The sequence below is a fragment of the Chlamydotis macqueenii genome, chromosome 3, assembly GCF_036417535.1.
Source record: "Chlamydotis macqueenii isolate bChlMac1 chromosome 3, bChlMac1.mat, whole genome shotgun sequence".
In the NCBI taxonomy this organism is placed as follows: domain Eukaryota; kingdom Metazoa; phylum Chordata; class Aves; order Otidiformes; family Otididae; genus Chlamydotis; species Chlamydotis macqueenii.
Genome location: NC_141558.1, coordinates 103,583,276 through 103,608,705, shown reverse-complemented (window position 1 = coordinate 103,608,705; position 25,430 = coordinate 103,583,276). Strand labels below are relative to the sequence as shown.

General features: G+C 40.2%; 1 protein-coding gene across 1 annotated transcript in view; it reads right to left on the bottom strand.

Moving 5' to 3' along the window:
- Window positions 1–25,430, bottom strand: part of PRKN (parkin RBR E3 ubiquitin protein ligase) — a 766,947-nt gene that overhangs the window by 288,432 nt on the left and 453,085 nt on the right. The window contains exon 7 of the mRNA XM_086743743.1: window positions 640–776. Coding sequence (XP_086599869.1) covers window positions 640–776 — 137 coding nt within the window. The remainder of the gene's footprint in view (window positions 1–639; window positions 777–25,430) is intronic.

The following is a 25,430-nucleotide window of genomic DNA, read 5'->3' as shown; positions in this document are numbered from 1 at the left end:
TAAATTCTAACATATTTCTTCACAGCAAAATATTTGTGAATTTTGCAGTCCATGTGCCAGTGTAATTGAATCAAAACACGTCTTCCAGATTCAGTGTAAGCCTTTGTTTAGTTAAGTTAAACTTTGTTTCCTACTCAGGTAAAACAGATGTTCTACCATGTTCTCAGAGTAATCTACATTTTATCCAATGAGGTGACAATTAGTAGCAATAACTCCATCAACAGGAAGGTTATTTGAAATTCCTAGTGCAGTCCTTTTTTCATTAGTACTTGAAGACACGCCAAGAAAGTTAACAATTTACTAAATCTGAAAGTGGAAATATGAAGGTCAAGGTGGTTTTTTTTTAACCAGAGTGTAATGCTGTAATCTGCTAGCACTTCATGATAACAAAATACTAATGTGAAGAAAGTACGCATTTGCTTTTAAAAGAAATGCCCTTTAGAATCCAGTTAATTCTCTAGTGCACAGGCTCGGCAAGAAGCACTTCAATATTCAAATGTTTTCTCCATGAAATGAAACAACTCCTACGAAAACAGTATAATTCCACAGATAAACTCAAAACTAATAGGTGATTAAAAAGATCTTGCCCTGAAATCAAAATCACATAAATTTTTAAAAAGAAAATCAGCTAAAACATACCTACGCAAGGGAGGGAATAGCCAAGCTCTGGGTCATGGATGAACTGACGGTCATTCAGCATAGTCACACAGTACAGGTGGAAACAGTCCAGGCAAATGACATGGCGGTGCACACACTGGAATACAAGCACAGGACTCCTGTTGAAAAAAAAAACATCAAAAATTTTGAACAATTACTGGACCGAACTCCACAAAGAGCTTTGTTTCAAATTTATAATTTTATAATAATTATAAAATGTAACTAGCTAGGAAAGCTAAATAGGACTTTGTGAAGACCACTCTCAAGGCAGCCATTGGAACTTTACACAGAGAGCATTTCCTTAGTCATAATGAGTAAAATAATTCAGCTTATGGTCAGAGGTATGAGATTCAGTTTGGGAACAAGACACCTAAACTTCAGTGCGGTATATAAATGCATGCTAAGTGAGAAATTCCCACTACAATCAATACACCCAGTGGAAGCTGGAGCTGGTCAACCTCCAGGTATCTGCATTAGGGCAAGCTGAATCACTTGCTTGGCTCCATTGTCAGTACAGACTAAGACCCTGCAGACCATTACGGGAGCTCAGACACCCGCCACACATGCAGACATCTATGTGGCAACAACTAAATATGGGTATCCTAAGTTTGCAGGATACTGCTTGTGGAGATGCAGCGAGGAAACTCTTAGAATAAGTGAGGACAAACAATTTTACTCCTGAGCTGGCCTGCACTCAGAAACCCTCCAGCGACAGGAGGAGTATTACCAACCCCAAGTATCAAGATTGGAAAAGTAAAGAAAGATGTGGTGAGTTGCAAGGAACAGTGAGATGCCCATTTAAACACTGAATTATTTTACTCTTTTAATTTGTGTGTGGGTTAAATGTTAAATTTTTTAGTAACTAGGAAGAAAGAGAATTATTTTTAAAAATAAAAGGAGGATTTCTCACATATTCACTGTATTCTAGGAGACAGGTATTAAAAGAGAACACCAAATACAGCAGAACTTGTGATAAAATCATTAGAGTTAGCAATACTGCTATAGCTTCTATAAATCCTGCTACACGATGCTTTGAAAACCCACTGAAACAGTAAATTACCAAGCCCTCAATATGGGAATACAGCTGCAAAATGTAATCAATAATAATTTCAGATACTGTATATAAGCATTTAATCTTCCATGAAAATATGCTTTAGAGTTGTGCATACTATAGAATTCATGGCAGTGTGTTGGTATCTCCAAAAATATAATCTCTGTGTTTTAAGGATTTTGTTGAATAAAGCAGCTTAAAAACTGAATAAAATAAAACCTTCCCATTACTAATCCTTAATATTTGCCCACTTGCTGTTCTGAATGTAACAAATAATTTTTAAAAGACAGATGTAAGGCAACATAAGAAGCTGATCTGTATCATTTTAGCTCTGGAAGGTCCCAAAATCATTATAGAGAGCTGGACGAGCAGTTATCTTGTCCCTGCAGTGCAAAAGTCCCCATGGCTCAGCAGTCAAACGTAACCTTAAGGAAAACACTCCAAAAATTTCTTCCTGAAATGCAGATGTAATCAAGATTACCTATAGCTTTAATGGATATTTCTCTTTTAGGGTTAATTGCTCATTTTTATTGCTTCACTGTCTGACTGTCTTTTGAGTTTCATGGGAAGCTCCCTGGATCTAAATTCACACCTTCCTGACCTTTATTTCAGAGGCAAAATACATCTCATGTGTGAGGAGAGATCCACAAGTGAAAACCATCAAAGGCTGAGTTTCTTAAAAAACCCAGGACAGAAATGCAAATACAGTTATTAACACTTCCACCTAAACTTGTACGAAACCAAGACGAACAGCACTTCATTATGCAAATGAACTACTACAATCAGTTACTAATGTAAATTATTTTGTGATAATCAGTTTTGCTTCTTAACACATTACAACTGTTTGAAATCAAACTATATCCTCCAGAAGGGGCACAGCCATACACATACACATCTTTAGGAACAATGTTAAGCTTGAAATGTGCTGGTTTTTAACGCTGTCAGACTTGCAAGCAATGTGTACAAACTAGACATGAGTCTGGGTTCAACTGTGTCACAAATCACAGGCTTAGCTTTCACAGCTATTACACCGTCCGCTAATTTTGCAGCCCACAGTATCTCTGTGTTGTAGGGCTTTGAGAAATTCAATCTATATGCAACGCAGATTTATCCAAATTCATTTGGCACTGGAACAGTCACTACATTCCAACATCTGCAGATTTTGCATCAAAAGAAAGCACTTCTAATTTAAAAAAAGATAAAAGTTTTGCTCCTGAGATCAGTAAAGACAAAGATGTAGGATAACTCCAAGAGTTATTAATAGAAACCTTGCTTGAACCAAACGCAATTTATTTTAGATAGGAGTATGTTCTGGTTTTGTTAGTGAGGGGGGGCCTAAGGTGGTAGCTTCTGTAGGAAACTGCTAGAAGTCGCTCCCCTTTGTTCAGTGGACTCGGCCGGGCCTAGGGCGGACCCGCTGCTGGCCAAGGCCGAGCCAATTGGTAGCAGAATGTTCTGTGATAACGCCTCTGCAATAACGTATTTAAGTAGGGGAAAACAGGAAAAAAAGGAGGAGAAGATGTGAAGAAGCTGAGCGGGGGCAGAGGCACAGAGGGGGAGGCGCGAGCCTCATGGGCCTTGCAGGCCTCACCCTCTGGCCTCTCGCCAGGCAGCCGACTGGGCCCAACTCGGCCCGGCCTGGCTGCAAGAAGTGGAAAGGAGATGAGAAGTGAATAAGATGTAAAAAGGATCCTGAGAGGCATCTGCCAGCCTGTTGTGAGGAACGGCTGCAGACGCCAAGGTCAGTGAAGAAGGAGGGGGAGGAGTAACATGGCTCCTGGTCAAGATTCCTCTGCAACTCGTGGTGAAGACCATGGTGGAGCGGGTTGTCCCCCTGCAGCCCATGGAGGTCCCCAGAGGGGCAGAGATCCACCTGCAGCCCGTGGAGGACCCCACGCCAGAGCAGGTGGAGGCCTGAAGGAGGCTGTGGCCCGTGGAGGGCCCGCTGGGACAGCTGTTCTGGAGGGACTGCACCCCGTGGAAGAGATGACCCACGCCGGAGCAGTTTCACGAAGGACTGTGGCCCGTGGGAGGGACCCCACGCTGGAGCAGAGGAGGAATGCGAGGAGTTCTTCCCCTGACGATGATACAGCAGCGTAAAACAACACGTGATGAACTGACCGCGACCCCCATTCCCTTTTCCCCCCCCGTGCCGCTCGGGAGGGGAAGGTAGTAGAGATAATGTTAAGCCCGGGAAGAGGGAGGGGTGGGGGGAGGTTATCTTGTTCCCTGTCTCATTCTCCTGCTAATTTTAGAAATAAATGAATAGTTTTCCCCAAATCGAGTCTGTTTTGCCCGTGACGGTAACTTTAAGGATTTCTCCCCGTCCTTATCTCAAACCTTGAGCCGTTTTTCCTTATATCATCTCCTCCTATTCTCTCGGAGGGTGGGGGGAGCGAGAGACGGACTGCGTAGTCTGGTCCTGATCGGGGCTGAACTACGACAGAGTATTATGAAAGTCAAGAAATTTGCCATATAGTGTAACAAGGGCCATTGCTCAATCTAACACAACAGTCTTGTAATGTAAATCTGAAGTATATTTTAGAAGGTATTGCACAGGTTCCATTTACATAATGTGTTTAGTTGAATTAGAGGCTTCATGAGAATAGTATATAAGAAAAATGTTTCTCACAGCAAGGGATAAATTGGTCCTTTTTGTTCACCAATTAGGAATGTAACCACTTTTAAAAATTGAAAATCCAACATTACAATGCATCACAGAAAACTTCCATAATAAGTCACTCGCTCCTGTGCTCTGATTCCTTTTCATTAGAATTTTATCAGCACACATTTACTTAAATGAAAAAGAAAGGAGAACCTGCTTCATGTTATTACTATGGGATAACCGTGTGGCACAACAGCAGCACGGCTGGAAGCGCTATCTGGTCTGTATGTTCTTTTCTCCTTTTCCTAACTGAGAAGCAGCAAGGTACAGATAATTCTCAGACAAACTACAACAGTATACTGACTAAATAAAGACACGAAGACTTGATCTTGTTTAGATAAGAAGCCCACCGGGAAATAAATTGTTCTGGTATATCCCAAAATCTCATGATGATTATTAATGTACTGACAGGGAATCCAATGGCTATCGATGTGAGGGGGTACTTAGCATAAGGAATTATTTGCAGACATAACACTGGATTAACTGAAATATCTCTCAATGTCTACTGAAGAAAAATGTGGGGCAATTTGTCCCTTGCCTGGTCTTTATCCTTCATATTTTGAAAAAAAGCTTGACTGAGTAACGGTTAAACAGCACACCACATACATCAGTCCATTATTTTTCAGAAAATGTGAGTAGCCACACTCTGAAGCTCTTTGGAGCAAGGAATAAATCTAAGTCTGTATAAATCTGTGAAAAACATGTTGGATAAATCTGTGAAACCCTCTCGAGGTCATTTCTAGGCGACAGTTGTATTTTTCTCACCTCAGTCTCAAAATCTTAACCAAATAATAATAAAAAACCTTAGCAGATGTCTATAAAACTGCCTTGCTGGGATTACAGTCAGTGAAGCAAAAATAGCCATTTGGGATTCATTTCCGTGCAGTAAATAAATCTGAATGCACACAGCCATATCACAGCCTTTAACCCCACCTATGAGCACTATATTTATCATAACACACTTCTGCATTTCTAATACATTTTTCCCTGCTGGCAATCTTCCTGTACTTCAAAAAGCCTTCTATATTAGTACCATGAAATAATTTCATTTATAAATGGATCTCTATGCCATTCCAAAATGAATCTTTGTTAATTTACAGAGTCAGATCGATAAGCACCATTCAAGAAAAGATGAGTCACTGAATAAAATGTGTAGGAAAAAAATATGGAAAATATAAACTTTGGTGACATAGACACTACAGGCACTCTCCTACTTCATAAACAATCAAAGTAATTAAATAGAAATACTGTCCTTGAGCAGTACGCAATCAGTTTTGGCTCTACCCTTGCAGCAGAACAAAATCACAATGCCTAAATAAGCCAGATTATTCATCCAGGACATGGCTCCCTCATAGAACTGTACGCAGGAAGAGTATAGTTTTCTAATTCACAGAAAGCTGGTGCCACATCTGGTTTCCCTGTCTACTGCATACAGTCCAGTCTTACTCAAAACTATTGAAAGAATTGTCTGTTTATAATGCTTTAAGTGCATGGTTTTCTTACGATGAAAATATTGCCAAGTACTTCCAGTTAGAGTAGATTGTTAAATTCCATTAGAAAGAAGTTACTATTTAGATAAAATATAAATGTAGAAAATACAGAAAAATTTCTACAGTGATTTCTGTTTTAGAACTGAGACAGTCTGGAGGAAAGTATAGCAACAAATCCTCCCTTTTAATGAGCAATATGCTATTATGGATAAATAGAAACTGTGACCTAGCAATTGCAGACAACTTGGAAGTAACAATGCAGGCCCGTAAATATTTAGACAAGGGTAGGCCTTTGAAATGGATATCAAGACCTTACAAGAGAAAAGAAGCAATGATAAAGTACTAAGAAAGAAATCTCACTGATATGACTTTGCAGTCAAGAACTCATCTTCCATGGCCTTTTAGGAGCACACAAAAAGGACATTCCTGCTTTCCCCTCCCTAAGGGATGAAAATAAATCTTGACATAGACTGCACAAATTAAAAAAAAAACAAAAAACAGTGCATATATAAATACAGTCTTTTCAGAAAACAGAAATACTAAATCCACTAAAAGAACGAAAAAAATTCTGGGTTTGTCTTTGATCACTTGCCGCACAATGCATCAAAGGTCATAAAGTCAAGGTTATGAACAGCACGAGACACTGCTCTGTGAGCTTAAATTTTCTGACTGTGCTTCTGTATAAAAATATATTCTGACCCACAGCTGTTAACGGGGCATTGGCAAGTGAAATCTGACCTACTTTCTCCTCTATTATGTTACATGTTTTCCTCTAAAACGTGCTTTCATGATTCTTATTTCTACTGGAAAGCAGCGCCAAGGGGCCAGAACACAGGAACAGCCTGACAGTAACACACCAGAATATAAGAGAAGAACAGGCACACTTAAAATTAGTGCATATGATGGCAAGTGCTCCACAGTGTGCTTGTTAACTTTGTCGTTAATTGGGTTTTTTTCATGCTAAGGAAATGACACACATTATTGCCTGTAAAACCTGTGATCATTGTGGCAGACAACAGCATCTGCCTCCTGAGGAGGGAGGCAAGTGAATTCTATGGTGTATGTACTGGTACGTTCGTATCAGTACCCAGCATTAAATACGTGCTATGCCTGCCTGCTTAGACATGCCTTGTTTGAGCTCTGTGTTCAGACACAATAACCACCCTTGGCCCTAACAGCTGAACCGTATGATATTAAGGAATGGGCAATGATTAGGCTGGAGAAGAAACCTTTCTGGTAATCTAGAAAAGTAGCCATCTACAGCACTCCTCTGCACAGCAATGTGATAAACCAGTCATGCTTTGAAAGGAAATCAGTGGAACCTGCTCCTTTTTCTTCATCTGTGCTTTTAAAACCTCATTAATGCTCCACTGGAGAGAAAAGACCACAAGTAGTTGACAGCGGGGATATCAGAGCAACCAATAGGGCAGTATAAGTATGCAATGTCTTTGCTTTTCACAGAACATAGACAACTTTGCATGGATGTGTTTCTTAAGAGCTCAGGGACCCTTTTGGATATTGGTCTGCTCTGTTCCTCCCAGCAATCCTCTGGGAGCTGAAGGATTGCCCTGGCATCAGGCTCACCATGTTTTTTACACGTGTGCAACTGTGCTGAGTAGCACACCAGAACTAAGACCATAACTATCAGCAGGAACACAGTAGGAATGGCAGAGCAGCCTCCTTAAATATTAACTCAGAACCTTTGTGGCTTGCTGAGCACCAGCTTACTGTGCACCAATTCCTCCATACTGGCTCTTTCGCACATGACCTCCTAAAGCCTATGTCACGTGAACCCTCAACTTTTACTACCGAAGGGTGGTAAACGCTTCTTTCACCCTCCCCTGGATTTAAGCTGGCTGACAACAGACTTTCCTCTTCCCAGAGGCAGCATCCAGCCTTCAGCAGCACAGGAAAAACTGCACAGAGGGCAGTCCACACCAGCCATTGGTCCATTTTAACCAAAAAGCCTCCCTGTCACAGGCTCCTAACTTTCTGACTAGAGGTACTCCAATTTGACAGGCTAAAGACATACAGCCAGATATCAGCCTAGTTTGGTTTTAAGAAAAAAAAAACAAACAACTCTGTGAGGTAACCAATGAAATTGGGAGAATGATGGGATATCAGGAGGAAGGGCTAACTCCACCTGCACAAGCAGCATCATGTAATCCTTCAGTCATTAAAGACGAATGAATAAAAAATGTTAAAATGTCTTTGTATCCTATTGACCTCTTATTCCCCTGACTGGGTGCTGAGGATCCCATTGATTTCTTCCAAGGATGTTGTCATAGTTTAACCCTGCTCGGGACCAAACTACACAGTCTCTCTCTCACTCCCCCCACCCTCCAAGGGAATAGGGAGAGATAGTAAAAGAGAAAAAAGGCTCGAGGTTTGAGATAAGGACAGGGAGAGATCATTCAAGTTACTGTTATGGGCAAAACAGACTTGACTTGGGGAAAACTATTTGTTTATTATTAAAACCAAAGCAGGATAATGAGAAAGAGAATAAGATAATTTCCCCCTCTGCTCCCTCTTCCCGGGCTTAACATTACCTCATTCCCCGCCCTGAGTGGCACAGGGGGGAAGAGGGAATGGGGGTTGTGGTCAGCTCATCACATGTCGCTTTATACCGCTCATTCCTCCTCTGGGGAAGAACTCCTCACGTTCCTCCCCTGCTCCAGCGTGGGGTCCCACCCACAGGCTGCAGTTCTTTGTGAAACTGCTTCAGCATGGGTCGTTTTTCCACAGGATGCATTCCTTCCAGAATGGCTGCCCCAACACAGGCCCTTCACGGGCCACAGCCTCCTTCAGGCTTCCGCCTGCCCCAGCGTGGGGTCCTCCATGGGCTGCAGGTGGATCTCTGCTCCTCCGTGGGCCTCCATGGGCTGCAGGGGGACAGTCTGCTCCACCATGGTTGTCACCACAGGCTGCAGGGGAATCTTGGCCAGGAGCCGCATTACTCCTCCCCCTCCTTCTTCACTGACCTTGGTGTCTGCAGCCGTTCCTCTCACAGGAAATTTTTCACAACAGGCAGGCGGATGCCTTTCAGGTTTTCTTCACATCTCCTCTCCTCTCCACTTGCAGCCAGGCCAGGCCGAGTTGGGCCCAGACAGCCGCCCGGCGGGAGGCCAGAGGGTGAGGCCTGCAAGGCCCACAAGGCTCGCACCTCCCCCTCTTTGCCCCCACTCAGTGTCTTCACATCTTCCCTTTTTTATTTTTTTATTTTTCCCCTTCTTAAATACATTATCACGGAGGCGTTATCACAGAATGTTCTGCTACCAATTGGCTGGGCTTTCGCCAGTGATGGGTCCGCCCTAGGCCCGGCCGAGTCCACCAGACAAAGGGGAAACTTCTCGCAGCTTCTTACAGAAGCTGCCACCGCAGCCCTCCATTACTAAGTAAAACCAACACAGATGTAAACCTTATTTAGTCTTCCTCCCTACATCTATGCTAGTAAAATTAACATTGTCACCAAATGCAATGCATTTGGCATGCAACTGACTGTGCTGTTAGACTGGGCCCTGGCATGGCTTTAGGCTTGCCAAACAGCAAAGTCAAACAGTTCCTGGGCATAGTCCAGGGGTTACCATGTGCTGTCTCCAACAGGGAACAGCAATCTGCATGTGGCCACCCTGCTTCACAAACTAAGAGTTAATGGTACAGATCTATGGTAGAAGAGCTTTATTCTGGGAACCTTCTCTTAATACCAAAGCTTACTGAATTATTTTCTGTTCTTACTCACACTTCCATTCCAAAACACAAAGCTTTTGAGATAGCCTGTGAAATTATGCTGTCTGTAAATACATTACGTAGAAGAAAAGTTCCCGAGCATGAAATACAAGACAGAATCATGACCTTTTTTTTGCCTTCTTGAGGATGCTGAAATCCCTGAAAAGACACAGGAGGAAAAGAATATTGGACATCATCTTAAGGGATGCTGTCACATTATCCTCTTTTTTCCCTGGGACTCCAGGAGGGACTAGGACTGTTGGATACAGCATGTTTCAACTGTGTAAATTTCAGTTATTTCCTTACAGTTAGCTTTGAAAATACAACTTGGTGCATGAATATTAAAATTGTGTCTTAACATGTATAGGAAAAAAGAAGACTGGAAAACAAGGTAAGGCAAAGAAGGGGGGAAGGAGGAGAGGAAAGATATAGGTAAGAGGGAGCAGGAGGTAGAAGTGATACATTAAGTGCATTTGCTCCTAGAGAATTATCTTTCACCACCTTAACATTATGTTTTGTGCTTTTTCTCATCTTTCTTTTCAAATATGAATATTCAATTTATATGTTCATCAAAACTATAACTTGAGGGTGCTTCTCATTAAATAAGCCTTCAGTCTCAACCAAAGACATGATTATTATCTTCTGAAGAAAAACACCCTCAAGTGATTGTTATAATAAAGATATTTTTCTGTAGAAAACCACTTTTTTTTCAACTCCTCACTACCATTATAATTTACAGATATTTCACCCTTTCCTCTTCAAGGCAAATACCTTAGCATAAACATCAAGGTGCAGTTGTCTGAGAACACCTACATCAGCACCTCCACTCAAAGGGAAGAAAAACAAGCCTGAGGCTAGCAAGTCTCATTGAACGTATTCTGACTTGGTAGGTTTTAAGTGTACAAAGTTAATTTCCCTTAATAGTCTGAAGAAAATAGTTTACAATGTCCACCAGAAAATTGTACTAGCAGGGAGAATGGCCTGCGCACGTCATTTTTCCGTACTGCTTACAACCACTATCACAAGATATTTATATTGTGATATTTTTTCCTGATCTTGTCATGGCCCTTGTCAAAAGAACAAGCCTGAAATTTAAATGCTGAGCATGCACAAAGCTCTATGTTTAAATGTCTTCATTTGCCTCCTCCATCTTTTTCCCTACATGTCAACTTCCGTTATATAGAAGAGTAAATGGAACCAACTTTCCAACTAGAAAAAAAACCAACCAACCAAACAAGCAAAAAAACCCAAAACCAAACCAGCACACAAATTAAATAGTAAAAATCAGACAAATTATTACAAAGTTTGGGAAGTATCAATTCTGAATTTGTAATTGGGTCAACAAAAAAAAAAAGTAGAAAATTCTAAATATTTACAGAGATTAAACTAAACTCAAAAGAGGATTCTGGAAGGTCAGATATTATGTGACTCTTTCCTGTTTAATCTCGGCATACGTTTTCGTTAGTTTTGTACTGCCTACTTGGAGGCTGACTGGTCCTCTTGTGCTTATTCTTTCAAAGACTCCGGTAATCTACTGCTCTTTGTAAAGAAATACTCAGGAAAAATCTTCTCCCATTTGTCTACCTGACCTAATAATCTGTGTAACACACAGGAAGACTGACATTCATCCAAATATAACTTTGCATTTGTATAGGACCATTCTATTCCAGATATTGATATTGAAATGAGGCAAGGAGTGCAGTGAAAGACAATAACAAATAGGAACATATGAGATTTATGCCTCTTCTAAATGTATTTAACATTGTAGGAATGGAAGCAAGGGTATTCACAATATTGCTTTAGAATATAATCTCTGAGACTTCTCTGGAAGTTGTTTGTGATGCTAACATGGACTGACTTCCAAAAGAAGACATATTGCAAGAAAAAAAAATTGTGGGGGCCATTTGCTCTGTTCTTCAAGTAGATGAGGTTTTTAGTTAATGAAATAATGATATAGTATCATTATAAATGTCACAGAACTTATATGAAGACACTTGCTGGAAAAAGTACGCATGAAAGGGCATGTATCTTGGGAACTCTCACTAATATTTCATTTGTGCCCATCTTTCCCTTATTTTGATGAAACAGCATGGATTTTTGATCTCGCCCCCTCCTTGTCCTCATTGAGCATTTGCTCAAAGACAAGAACACAGCAAGAAAACTCTGCAGCTTTCTCAGAGGGGATATAACAGCTATAATTGTCAGCCCTAATGAATAGTTTTGACTTCTCATATTTATCTATTTCTTTCCAAGAACACAGATCATTCCCACAGAGACTACTCATATTCACTTTTCTGTTACACTCTCTCTCTAGAAAAACTAAACCAAATAAATTCAGAAATATTAACAGGCATTCACTGAAGTAAGTTGTCCTCTGCCTTCAATTTCTTTTTGACAACTCCCTCAACACACTATACTTACTGCATGTGAGCTAGGGTCCAGATTACAGTCTAGCTAACAGCAAAAAAAAAGGAGAAGTAAAAAGAACAAGGAAACAGAATGGAAAATGAAGAAAACAAAATTTTAAAGTAATCAAATTCATTTGACATGTGAAATAATAGCCACGAGATATCCTGCAGTCATCATGGATAGCATCATTACTTAGCTTCACGGCTCGCCTACATTCATTCACAGGCTGATCCAACCATAAATTATACACAGAAATCTTTCATTACAAATGGTGGATTTCTTCCATTACAATGGCAATGAGAGTTTATTTGTACAGAGGGTCTAAAAGCTGGCTCAGCCCTAAGAATCTATGCACCACTAAAATGTATCCAAGGAATACATTCAGACTCTGATAAAACCCTCCCTGTTCCTTCTACCATTCAGGGAACAGAGAGAGATACGTTATTTCTCAAAACATATTGATAAAACAAACTAACAAGGAAGCATCACTTAATGCAAAATGTACGACAAAATAACAAACATTTCCCAAAAGAAATATTTCTGAAGCTCCTTGTCGTAGTTTAGCCCTGATCAGGACCAGACTACACAGTCTCTCTCTCACTCCCCCCACCCTCCGAGAGAACAGGGAGAGAAAATATAAGAAAAACGGCTCCAGGTTTGAGATAAGGACAGGGAGAAATCCTTAAAGTTACCATCACGGGCAAAACAGACTCGACTTGGGGAAAACTATTCATTTATTACTACAAACAGCAGGATAATGAGACAGAGAACAAGATAACCTCCATCCACCCCTCCCTCTTCCCAAGCTTAATATTATCTCTACTACCTTCCCCCCACCGGGCGGCTCAGGGGAGGAAGAGGGAATGGGGGTTGCAGTCAGTTCATCATATGTTGTTTTACGCCACTGCTTCATGGTCGGGGGAAGAACTCCTCACATTCCTCCTCTGCTCCGTTGTGGGGTCCAACCCCTACGCCACAGTCCTTCGTGGAACTGCTCCGGCGTGGGTCATCTCTTCCATGGTTGCAGTCCCTCTAGAACAGCTGTCCCAGCGGGCCCTCCACGGGCCACAGCTGCCTTCAAGCATCCACCTCCCCCGGTTCGGGGTCCTTCACGGGCTCCAAGTGGATCTCTGCTCCTCCGTGGACCTCCATGGGCTGCAGGGGGACAACCTGCTCCACCATGGTCGTCACCACAGGCTGCAGGGGAATCTTGGCCAGGAGCCGCATTACTCCTCCCTCTCCTTCTGAACTGACCTTGGCGTCTGCAGCCGTTCCTCATAACAGGCTGGTAGATGTCTCTCAGGATCTTTTTTACATCTTATTCACTTCTCATCTCCTTTCCACTTCTTGCAGCCGGGCTGGACTAAGTTGGGCCCAGTCGGCTGCCTGGCAAGAGGCCAGAGGGTGAGGCCTGCAAGGCCCATGAGGCCTGCGCCTCCCGCTCTGTGCCTCTGCCCTCACTCAGCTTCTTCACATATTTTCTTCTCTCTTTTTTTTTCTGTTTTCCCATTCTTAAATACGTTATCACAGAGGTGTTATCACGAGACATTCTGCTACCAATCAGCTCGGCCTTGGCCAGCAGTGGGTCCGCCCTAGGCCCAGCCAAGTCCCCTGAACAAAGGGGAGCGACTTCTAGCAGTTTCCTACAGAAGCTGCCACCTTAGGCCCCCCCCCACTAACAAAACCACGACACTCCTGCATTTTCCCTGTTTCAAATTATAGAACAGCACTGCAATAGATGGCAAACCCACCTTATTTAAAATGGTATTGACCAAGGAACATTGGACATTAGATCACTCATCAATCCCTACCTTTTACTTTCAAGTGAAACTTGAAACTTCTAATCAGTTGACATATTATATATTAAAACTGTACTCCAAGCTGTATTTTTTACCCTTAAAATTTACTTTAAAGCTTTAAAGTTTTACTTAAATTTTTTATACTCGTAAGTTTTTTTAAATTAGTGTTGGTTAAAGGAGACACGACGTGTGCCTACTTTATTAAAAAAAAAAACAAAACAGGACATAGGAGAATGGCTTGATCAGATTTTGGTTTTTAAATTAGATGCCATGTATAAATAACCACTGGGATTAAGATTGCACATGGTAAAAGATAAACTTTTTATTTGGATGTTAGTAATCAAGAGAAAAGTACATTAGCTAGACTGTAGTCTGTAGATTCTGTCAGGTAAAATAAGGGAAAAAAATGGAACACATAAATGCTAAGGAAAAATATATTTTTAAATTAGGGAGTCTCACTTCTTTATTTCTTTTTTTTTTTTTTTTTAATTCAAAAAGGCCACACAGTATAAGGCTCCACTCACAGAATGGACTGCAAGAACTTCTATGGAATATTTACTTCCATATAGAATCATAGAATAGTTAGGGTTATCCTAACTTACAACTCATAATGGCTCATGTAAAATGTTATTCAGTTACACTATTGTCAAGTTTACACATAAGAATACTGGGAAAGGCAATGTGAATGGATGTTTGATATCTAATTTTCAAATAATTCTAATTCATTTGTTTTATAGTCTATATATGATACTTGTGCCAAGTTCTAGTCTCATGAAGACAGAAAGTTTTCTGGTAATAATGAAGAGAGCCTTGAAATTCAGTGATGAGAAATGGAGGGCACATAGAAAATGCAAATTACGTTAGCAAGTAGGGTAGTAGGAGTACAAACTTTTTTGATGTCATACATCCTGCTTTCAGTGTCATCCCCCATCTTTGAAAGTAGTTCATACAAAGGAGTTCTGCTTTCTTCAAGAGAAAGAGTGCTGTACGTGCTCAGCCCCATTCATTTCTATACAGATGGACACAGCACACGCTTGATTAGCACAAAAGCAATGACTGCATCTGTGGTGCTTCTCTGAAGATACCACAGAAATGTGTTTGGTTGCATCCTGCAAAGGAGCAACTAACAGCACAGCAACAAAAAACTGCACAGGACACTGGCAGGGAAGTTACCAAAACGACTAACAGAAAAGTTAAGACTTGCCACTTCTTTCCTAGTTCTGTTTTCTAGTTCTGTTTTCAATACAATCAATAGCTAAAATGTCATTGACTTTGGCTGACCAAAATTTGGCCTTACATTTTTTAATAACTACAAAAATATAATTCAACATGAAAAATAATAATATCTTAAACTGACAGGGGCAGACCAGGTATTTTAATCACACCTAAAAAATTTAATTGCACAGCAGCTGCATACAGAAAACATGTTTGCACCTGTATATCTGCTTAATTTTACCTGGAAGATGTTCTGCTTTAACATTCATTGGACATTCAGTTCTGAAATAAAACTAACTGCTAAAAGTTTTACTGGAATTCCCTTGTCTGTCAAAACAGTACCTTTCCCTCTCCACCCCAAATTCTATGATTAACTTATTGCTCATACCACTTATTCAGGAGTTTGGGAGACCACTTAAGGCCAGTGAATCTCAATGCTATGCTCTGCCTGACCTGATTTAGAGTTCAAAATCAGATAGAAAAAAAAAGTTCATCACCAAGTTAAAGCTGGAAGTGCAAGAAGGCACCATTTTTAGGATGCTCATGCTACTAACTACACCAGGCTTCCTAGCAGTTACATCTTCAGCTGCACAGGCACTGGAGCTGACTCTGCCTCATTCCTCCTTTGTGGGAGCTTCATAACTCCCTGGCAATGTGCAGACTGGGAAGCAAAAAGGAATAAAAAACAAAGCAAGCAAATAGAACCCTCAAAATGACAGTTACTAGGAATACTCAGCATTCCAAGTGTATGGATTCAATTCAAAGGTCTTCCAGAAACTGCCAGATCCTGTGAACATGATTGATCCCCTGAAGAAGGTTCAGGCCAACTCTTATAAAAACTGGCTCACACGTTCCCAATTACATAATGTACCAATTATGTTTCCCATTCTGTCTTACATTAGCTAGCCTGACAGTGATCTGTTCAGCCGTGTGCCATTCATCAGGTTTGCCTTCTGCAACTAAACAGGAGCTATAGGAGTGAGTAGCCCTCAAAGCCCACCCTGCTTTGGCAAAGTGTGAAGCCAATGACATTTCCTTGTCCTGTGGCATCCGAAATCTGGCAGCCTCCTGGCACTCTGAATCACCACATCACACGTGTTCAGCTGAGCGCTGGAGCCATGCAGGTTTTATAAATAGCGCCTACACAGGGTTTCAGTGTACTTGTGCAAAGGACCTTTTTATTTAAGGGTTGGCCTCACTACAGACAGCCTTGTTACCAGGGGTGAAGTTTATCAGATTAGAAGCAACACTGTTAGTATTCAGGACACATTTCCAAGCGCGTATGACATGTCAGCTGCTTACATATCTTCCAATTCTGCTTCACATATTCCTTTTAAAGTTAAACATGAAGTGACAGAAGTGTAGAAATATCTGTGTCCTGCACTCTGTGAACATAACAGCTAAAAAAAAATCACCTTGAGATGTCAGCTGAAAACTGAAAAAAAATCCCTGACCTCTGCTGAGGCATTCCTGTTTCCCTTACATCAATTACTTGTAAAGAGAGAAGAACTGAAAATACATAATCCTGAGCTTCACAATTAAATATATACATAAAAAAGCATAAAGAATTTTGCTTGTGTATCCCCAAACATAGTCTCAGTCTTCACTCCTCTTTCTGTGTCTGTACAACTACCTATTCTGTTTTACAGAGACATCCCAGAGATCTAAAAATAGGGCTAGCTAGTTGTTTCTTTCATGTATTTGTAGATATTTTCTTTTAAAAGATACTTTCCTGCATCTTCCATTGACAGATACAATGCTTTCAGCAGCTAGTTTTTGCATCGTTTAAATAAACAGAGCACTCCCTGCAGCAACTTCTTTTCCTCCAAAATTAATTCCCTACTACTTTGTTTTTTTTTCTCTCTGCCCTTGAGATTCTTGCTTCAACATCTCTCCGCTTCTACCTTCAGCTGTCATTTCCAAATCAAGACCAGCCTGGCTACCCTGGGTTCCTGTGGGGCCAGGAATCTAGTTCAACAAAAGAGGATGACCCTCCCATGAAAGTGATGTTACATTACATTTTTACTTTAGTTTAATTCTGCGTTCTGTATTTACTATACAAAATCCAATTTCTAGAAACAGGGGCAGCAGGTATAGATTAATTTATGATAAACACAGCAGGCTGTGCATTGCCAAAGGATCTCTTCTTAGCATTATTCACATCTTAATTTTACGTTCAATTAACTACCAAGAAACTTTTGACCTTTTAATATTCAATATCTGAAAAATTATATGATAAAATAAGACTCTTAATTTACCTAATAGTTGGATGATGGGGTTGGTTATGCTTTAAATGTACATTCTCAGGGAGCGGGGGCGAAAGCTGTAGCTCTTTAAAAGCCACACATGCCCACATGACCTTCAACATCCTGCATGTGCCGTGAATTGCATGGGAGACATTTGTTATGTACCTTGAAAGGTGAAGAGCTTCAGCAACCTTGTGGAGATCCTTATCTATACTCAGAGGATGGGGCCTAATCTTAATCTTGCTTAGTTCTGCATTAATCAGAACAGACGACACACTGAGGACAGTAAAACTGGTCGACTGTACAACCAGTGGGAGATCAAAATTTGGTGGCAAACCAGGTACTTGCAACTCTCTCGCAGTGTTTCTCAGATAACAGGTCATGATCCTGAGAGAGATCACAATCAGAATAATCAGAAAATTGCACCAAAATTGTCACTTCAATTATAGTGCAAAAAAAAAAAAAAAAATTAATGGAACACTCTTAAGGAAGCCAAAATCTTCCAAGTCAGGTGTCACAGGTAACAGCAGCATGCATTTTTAGGATAACACAAAAGGAGGCCTATTACAAAAACACTTGTTTTCAAATTGGGCAAACAGGCCACCTGAAAAGTTTGAGAAATTAATCCCTAGACATTTTATCTAATGTAATTATTTTTCTTCTATTATTTGCTATAGTTATTCATATAACTATCTGGTATTCTAAAAGGTCACTATTCTTATCTCTCATGGATATTTCAGAAAAGTCTAGTTGAGATAAAGTTAATGCGTCGGTGTCTGGGAAAAAAGTGCCTTCAAATGTTTTCTGATGATAATATTAATGCTGCACAGTAGAGGTGATACTTAATCACCCTGGACACCAACCATTGTGGTGCAGTATATAGTCACTAAGTGAAATGTGTGAATATATAACTTCCTGATCTAAGTGAAAGAGAAGCAAACAAGGAGAGATGCTCTGCTGGACCTCATATTTGCAGACAATGAGAGGCTTGTTGGGCATGTGAGGGCTGAAGGCAACCTTGGCTGCAGTGCCCACGAGATAGTGGAAGCCAGGGAAGCCAGTTAATATTCAAGAATTGCTTTCTGCAAACTCAAGAGCTGTTCATCCCCATGATAAGAAAATCAGGCAAAAACGCCAGGAGGCCTGCATGGATGAACATGGAGCTCCTAGAAAAACTCAGACATAAAAAGGAAGTATACAGAAGGTGGAATCAGGGTCAGGTAACCTGGAAGAAATATACAGAAGCACTGTCCAAGCATGCAGGGGCACAGTTAGGAAAATCAAAGCGTACCTGGAACTGAATCTGTTGAGAGATGTCAAAGGCAACAAGAGAGGCTTATATAAGTGGCAAAAGTACAAAGTCCTGCACCTGGGGAAGAATAACTCCAGGCACCAGTACATGATGGGAGCCAACCAGCAGGAAAGCAGTTTCACAGAAAAGGGCCTGAAGCTTGGTGGACACTGAGTTGAACATGAGCCAGCAATATGCCCTTGCCACAGAGAAAGCTAACAGTATCATGGGCTGCATTAGGATCACCTCCCCAGCAGGTCAAGGGAGGTGATCCTATCCCTCTATTCAGCACTACTGGGACACGTCTGGAGTGCTGTGTCTAGTTCTGTGTCCTCCCATATGAGAGAGACATGGAGCTACTGAGAGATTCCAGTGAAGGGCGATGTCCCAATTTTCCTTCCAACCTCAATCATTTTTTGATTTGCTGATTCTGTGAATGAGATATTAGAGTGGAACAAACAAACAAAGATAAAATGTACTGTACTTCATAAAAGTAATGTAGAGTTGCATCATCCATTAATAAAAGGTGCCTAACTCTAACTAACTGACTGAAGATTGCAACATCAAACTGAAGAGTGTACATGAGGGGTTCTGGGTAACGCACTTTTTAAACAGAGGAAAATCATGGGAGAGGATTATTTTATTTTGTTCATGTTGTATATACTACCTTCAGCAAGCACAGTATCCTTTCCCTCCCATGAGAAGCAAAACTGCTTGCAGGGCTCCTCTGTACCCTTGTTTAATCTGTGACACTGCAATTGGAATTTGTCACTCTAGGAGCTACATCTGATGTTACAGCCTGAAGCAGAGCTAAACCAAAATAAACAATCTGCTCCACTCTGCTTAGACTAATACGACAGTGATGTAAGCCTCAGCGCAGTGGAAAATGCATAAATGGGCCGCCACACAGCACATGCACACATAAAAACAGCAACACAGCTCAGAAGTTTTATTACTAATACGCACTGGGTGAAAGAAGCCTTGCTTGGACTTTGGCTTTGCTATGCAACAGTGTATTTTTGTGTGTGTGCTAATGTGGAAAATATTCTTATTATTTGAAAAGGCCCTAGGATTTTTTTTTGCTGCACTGTGACAGTATCTTTTTCTAAAAAACAAATAAATAAAAGTGTAGTCAAGTATTTGCTTCACCACAACTTCTGCAAAGTTATTAGGCTGGAAGAGCTGAACAGGATTATTTTATCATAAACATCCCACAATGACACAACTGTGCAAATATTTGTGCCAATATCTTGTGTTTGAATACAGTATTCATCCCTCCCTCTTCATCTCTCTCGCTCTCTCGCTTCTGATTTAGAGTCTCTGGAGCTTTGCCAGGCTGTTCATTCCAGTTGCACACACAGGCTCATTTATGCAAATAGTCACGTTGGAGCCCTAATCTGGTTATTCCTTCTCCTCAGGATCATTTGATCAGAATGAGGATGGGGGGAAAAATGCTGTCATAATTCTGTCAGTTCATCAGCTGGAATGGCTGACCTTAAATCTAGAGTCTTACATGTAGTCATTTTTCCTTTTCTCTCTCCTGAAGCTAAGAAAGCCCTGCAAAGGCAACTCACTGAGCAGGTCACATTTTCTATAAAGATACAAAGAGGTTATCCTGTTCAAATAATTTTATTTCAGGAAAAAAAAGAGGTTGGAGTGAAAAGGAAGGCAAGAAGGTCACTTCAATAACATAACAATATTTTCTCTTCTAATTCCCTTACTATTTATATATTTTCAACTTCAAAGATGCATTTTCACATAGAGCACTTTCTTTCAAAAAAGGCATGAAAAAACAGCAACAACAAAAGAAAAAAAAAATGTGAATAAAGCAGCTCATGAGAGTTAAGAGCCTAAGAGCAAAAAGCCTCATCCCTCCACGTCAGGCACAATTTACATGGCCCCAGTGCAAGCTTTCCCATATCATCCTGCCATTGATCTCAGCCCTCATCTTTACAATGATTTTCTCAAAGGAGATGAGGTTATCTGCTCTGGGTGGTAGCAAGAGTCCTGTTTTTCTTCTCATCAGAGGCCCCTACATGAGCCCAGCTAAAGCCTAACAGCTCTAATTTAAAATGAATGCTAGGGAAGATACTTAAAAACTAGCAGATACCTATTTGCATTTTGCAGAGGAAGAGCTGGCCTTTTACAAACATCCTGCTCTGCTTTCTCGCTCCTGCCTTGCTGACAGCCCACACTGTGCATCGCTTGTCTTCCCCACTGCTGCAGATCGTGTGCCGGGCGCTGGCAAGGCAGGACGGCCTTCACTTCCCACTTCTGCTGTGCCATGGGACCACAGCACTGCAATATCAGCAAGAGAATTTCTCTTGATTTTTAAAAATTCTTACTTTAAGCAGCTTCTCCCACCACATCCTACTAATAAAGGCATGATGCTTTGCATAGACTTGTTCCTGTTCCCAAGTTGTGTCTCAGAGTGGATGTGGGTATTTCCCAAAGCCTCCCTTCCCCCATTAGGCAGCCTCCAGACAGCAGAAATATTCCCATTTACCCGTAGATGGGGCTACTGTCCACAAATCGCTTCACTGGGATTACAAATTCAATTCTCTGAGCACAAGCAGCTGAAATTAAGTACTGACTATTTATTAATCTCCGGCCCATTTATTAACCCCCTCATCCTTCATACATACTTCTCTGGCCTAGGCTGGCACATGCCAGGGATGATATTAAAACCTTTAACTCTTTCTTATCCCTTTCCTACGCTGCAGTAAGAGCTCTTTTCAAATCAGATAAAACTAGACAGAAAAAGGAAGAGCTAACCACTGCTCGGAGAGAGCCATGGATGCGTCCTAGGTCAGCAGCAGCCAGTAAGCGATGCAGGGATAATTCTGTCACAAGATCCTATACTGAGATATTTCAACAAGATACAATACCGTTGAAAACACCTAGGGGATGCATATATTAATTTTTCTGTTTAACTCACACAGCACGTAATCTTTTTCACATTTCTTAACATGCAAGCTATCTCCTTTGTATTATTTTATATTTTCAGCCTCACACTTTTCTTAGCTGGTTGCAACTAACGAGCACTATATCAAAATGCCAAAGCAAATCCCTAAAGAAAATGTTTAATACCCAAATAAAATAATTTCATTAATTCTTCATGATTTTAGGAAGATATCAAGAGTGATTTCACATAGCAGAAGGAACAGTCATGATATAAACAGATCAAACAAACTACTTTGCATATTTACGGGTCCCTTTCCACTCGACTGCTTTGGGAATCTGTTCCACGCTGACCTGTAACTCTTAAAGTCATTTCCACTTACACTGAGTGCAACTCACTGTCACACGAGTTGGAAATCTTCATATCCACTATACAGAAGTCTAAATGGACAAAGGCAGGAAGCAAAGAACCCAGTCCTCTATGATTACTAGTCTCTGACAAACTGATTATTATGCTATTTTTTTCTACTTTAACTTGAAGACAGAGAGATTCTGCAGTTTGTTTCCTAGAACTACTTCTAGAAAGTCTGAATGTTCACCTTTATGTAAAAGAAATTTATAGAAGAGTTGTTGGTACTGCTGCATGATTCCTGCTGCATGATTCCATGCTGAGTAAAAAAAAAAAAAAAAGCCTAGAAAGAAAAAACGAAAAGGAATAAAGAACATGCATAGTGTAACAAAGCAGACAATCAAATAGAAGTAGACAGAATAATTACAGATGTCTGAATAACACTCCAGATGGCATTTTGGGCATCACAGTTAATAAGCAGGCTGTTTCAGGGGACTAGCATGTTAGCACATTATTGCAACAACTGGAAACCAGCAGCTGAAGCATGTCTGTCTGATTATCCAGGGAGCAGGCTACAGGCAGCAGCCAAAACCAAGAAAAATACAGCATCTGGATGCCGACTGATATGACAGGTTCAGGGATCCATTTTTCTTCACTGTAAGGACATGCCTAAAATAAGTTACCACAGCCACAACTACCAGTCAGTTCATGAGGAAGTGGCCTAAAGTTTGGGCACTTAGAAAAGGTATTTTTTCGGCATTAATTACCCCATCTATATATTTAAATTTAAATTTCTACACTTCTGGTGAGATGAAAATCAAGCTGGTTCCTGTGTTCTTCTCCCTCTGTGCAAAATTATTTTGGTATAAGCAACAAATAATTTGCCTTCGTACTTGCAATTTCAAATCAAGGTTACACCATAGAGCTCCTGAAGATCTGAAATCAGAGACAAACTCCACAGTTTCACATCTGGAATTAGTTTTAGTACTGAGTATCTTAATTATTTTTCTTTGATTCCTGTCTTTAGGTTTTCCCATTAATGACTCTTCAGGTCTCATTGTACCTGAACAGATCTACATACAAAAGTCCCAACAAACCTATCAAAAACCCCCTTAACACTAATCCCTGAGATATAAGCAAAATAAATAAACATACTAGAACTGATCTCCTTAGCTCGTAGTTTTTAACTGTTTGCATTCAAAAAATTACAGTTCTTTACTGTTCCTTGGTTCACAAAAAAAAAAAATCCCCTTATAAGTGCTGTAGAATGCATTTGTCAATTAAAGCATTTGCAGAGCCCTCCTACCTCCCCAAGGGTATTACTTGCTTGTTCTGAAAACAGAAATCTGTTATGGTGGGCTTTTTTTTTTTTGCCGGGAATTGTTATGTCACTGTATCAGAAAGTAAGAAAAAAAAAAAAGTCTGCTTTGGAAAAGACAGTAAAAATATGCAGTAGTTTCCTAGCTCACTGTGATATAAAGCATATTTATCTACGTATGCATATCCCACCCTCACTGAAGGATTTCCTGTTGTAATACTGAACAATACCAAGCTTGATGTACCTTGAGGTTGGCACATACACCCATTCCTAATACCTTTTATGCTCTGGGAAGAAAGAAAATATCAAATACATCAGAAAAGAGAGCGATTTATGAATAATTCATAGTGGCTTCTTCGGTTCTTGCTTTCTTACTATTATTCTTTCTATTATTATTTCTTACTTATCTATTTCAGCTTGTCTACATTTATGTTAAAAGAAAAGAACAATAAAAAAGTCTGGAATGACTATAACAAAAAAAAGTACAGGCAGGGGCTTCACTTGGTAAATTCTCCTGAATATGATGTGCATCATGATTCAACAGCATATTGTGGTTTGCAAGGTCTTGCCTTTTTTTTTTTTTTCCCCTTCTTGATAACATTTAATGATGTGGCAGAGAAAAACAAACAAATAAAAAAATCCAAATAAAAGCAAAAGTAACCTGAAATGCTAAGAAATTTAACGGAAGTCAGAAAGCAGCCAAAGATGTTTGCTCCCAAAAGATAAACTCACATTACACACTTTAAACATAATTAATTAAGATGTAAATTCAACAAGGGAAATCAGACTACTGAGTATTATTTATGTCCAGTTTGACTAAGTAAATTTTGTGGGAGAGATTTTAGCATTTCTTGGACTAACTCTGGAACACTCACAAAGGAAAGAAAAAGCATAAAAAGAGATGGAAAATTTAAAGGTTGCCAAGTCCCCTGTTATCAGTTCAAGAGGTCCCATCCACCCCGTACACGGAAATCTCCTTGAGCAGCACCTAGACCGCTGAAGTAACTTGCAGAAACTTTAATGAAACATAGAAGAAATGTAACGAAAGTTTGTTTTGCCAGCGTCAGAGCAATGTCTCACATGCTTGCCCTGAAGGAGATGTTAATGAGAAATGGTCCACCTCTGCCAGACAGGATTTTAATGGAGTTTGGATTTTAATATGCTTTGGCATTTCTCTGACCGCCCTTGTATTTTATGCACCTTGTCCTTCTTCTCTCTATCTCCCTTTAGATGCTGCTAAAACATTTGACAGAACTTCCCGAGACTTCTGCCATTGTACTATTATCGTCACCATCAAGAAAAAATGCTTTTATGTGAATTAAATTAATTTCCCTAAAAAATCACAGCAGATACACAAAACTCCTCTCAAAGCCCAAGAACTCAAAAAATGCACTCAAAATTATGGTTTATATCTTGCCCAGATAGCCCTTCTGTTCTTTCTTTCTTCTGTTACTTACCTTAAATGTCTTTTTTTGAGTCCCCAACACAATTTTTTGAAAAGTGGCCTATTCAATGTAAACAACATATAACAAAGAGGAGAAAGTAGAAGAAAGGTTGTCCTCATACAGAGTATTTTCACCTGGACTGGATCAGCAGTAAATCGCCACAATTCTGAAACAGCACGTGAAGCCATACCACGGTCTCTGGTTAGGCACGGTGATATAATGTGTTGGCTGTCTTCAGAGGAAGTATGAGGTTAAACTCTGAAATGCATCTGAATGGATTCAGTGATCTTCAGTGATAAGGCCACTGAGGAACCACTAGCAAAGATGGCTTCTGAGTTCCAAGGTCTTTCAGGGTTTTTCAGTTCTAAACGTATAAATCCCCTGCATTAAAATAAGATAAATCAAACTCTTTGTTTACAACAGAAGGAAGGTACTCATGAAGCTTCTCTCATGAAAATGCCACTGATTTACAAGATGCTGAAAGATAAAGGTGATTACTATTCATTATTTGAATTATAATCATACTAGAAGACACAAGGAAAATTGATACCTTATGGTGACGGGCACAATATAAAATACAGAAGGAAAGACAGCTCCTGACATAAGAAAGATAACAATCTAAATAAACAAAGGAGGTAAAAAGGCATTGGGAAATAAAACAACTTGTATAACAATAGGCATTTTTTTTACCAGGTGAATAACAGAGACAGCACGTAGGTGTCCTGAATCAGGATGAGTGTCTAATGTCTGTACTTCACAGTGTCACAGTGGGAACAGAATGAGTGTCTTTCACAAACAATCTAAATCAAGACATTTAACTCAAACGGAGAAAAATAACCAGAGCCTACAATTACCATGATTGCCACAG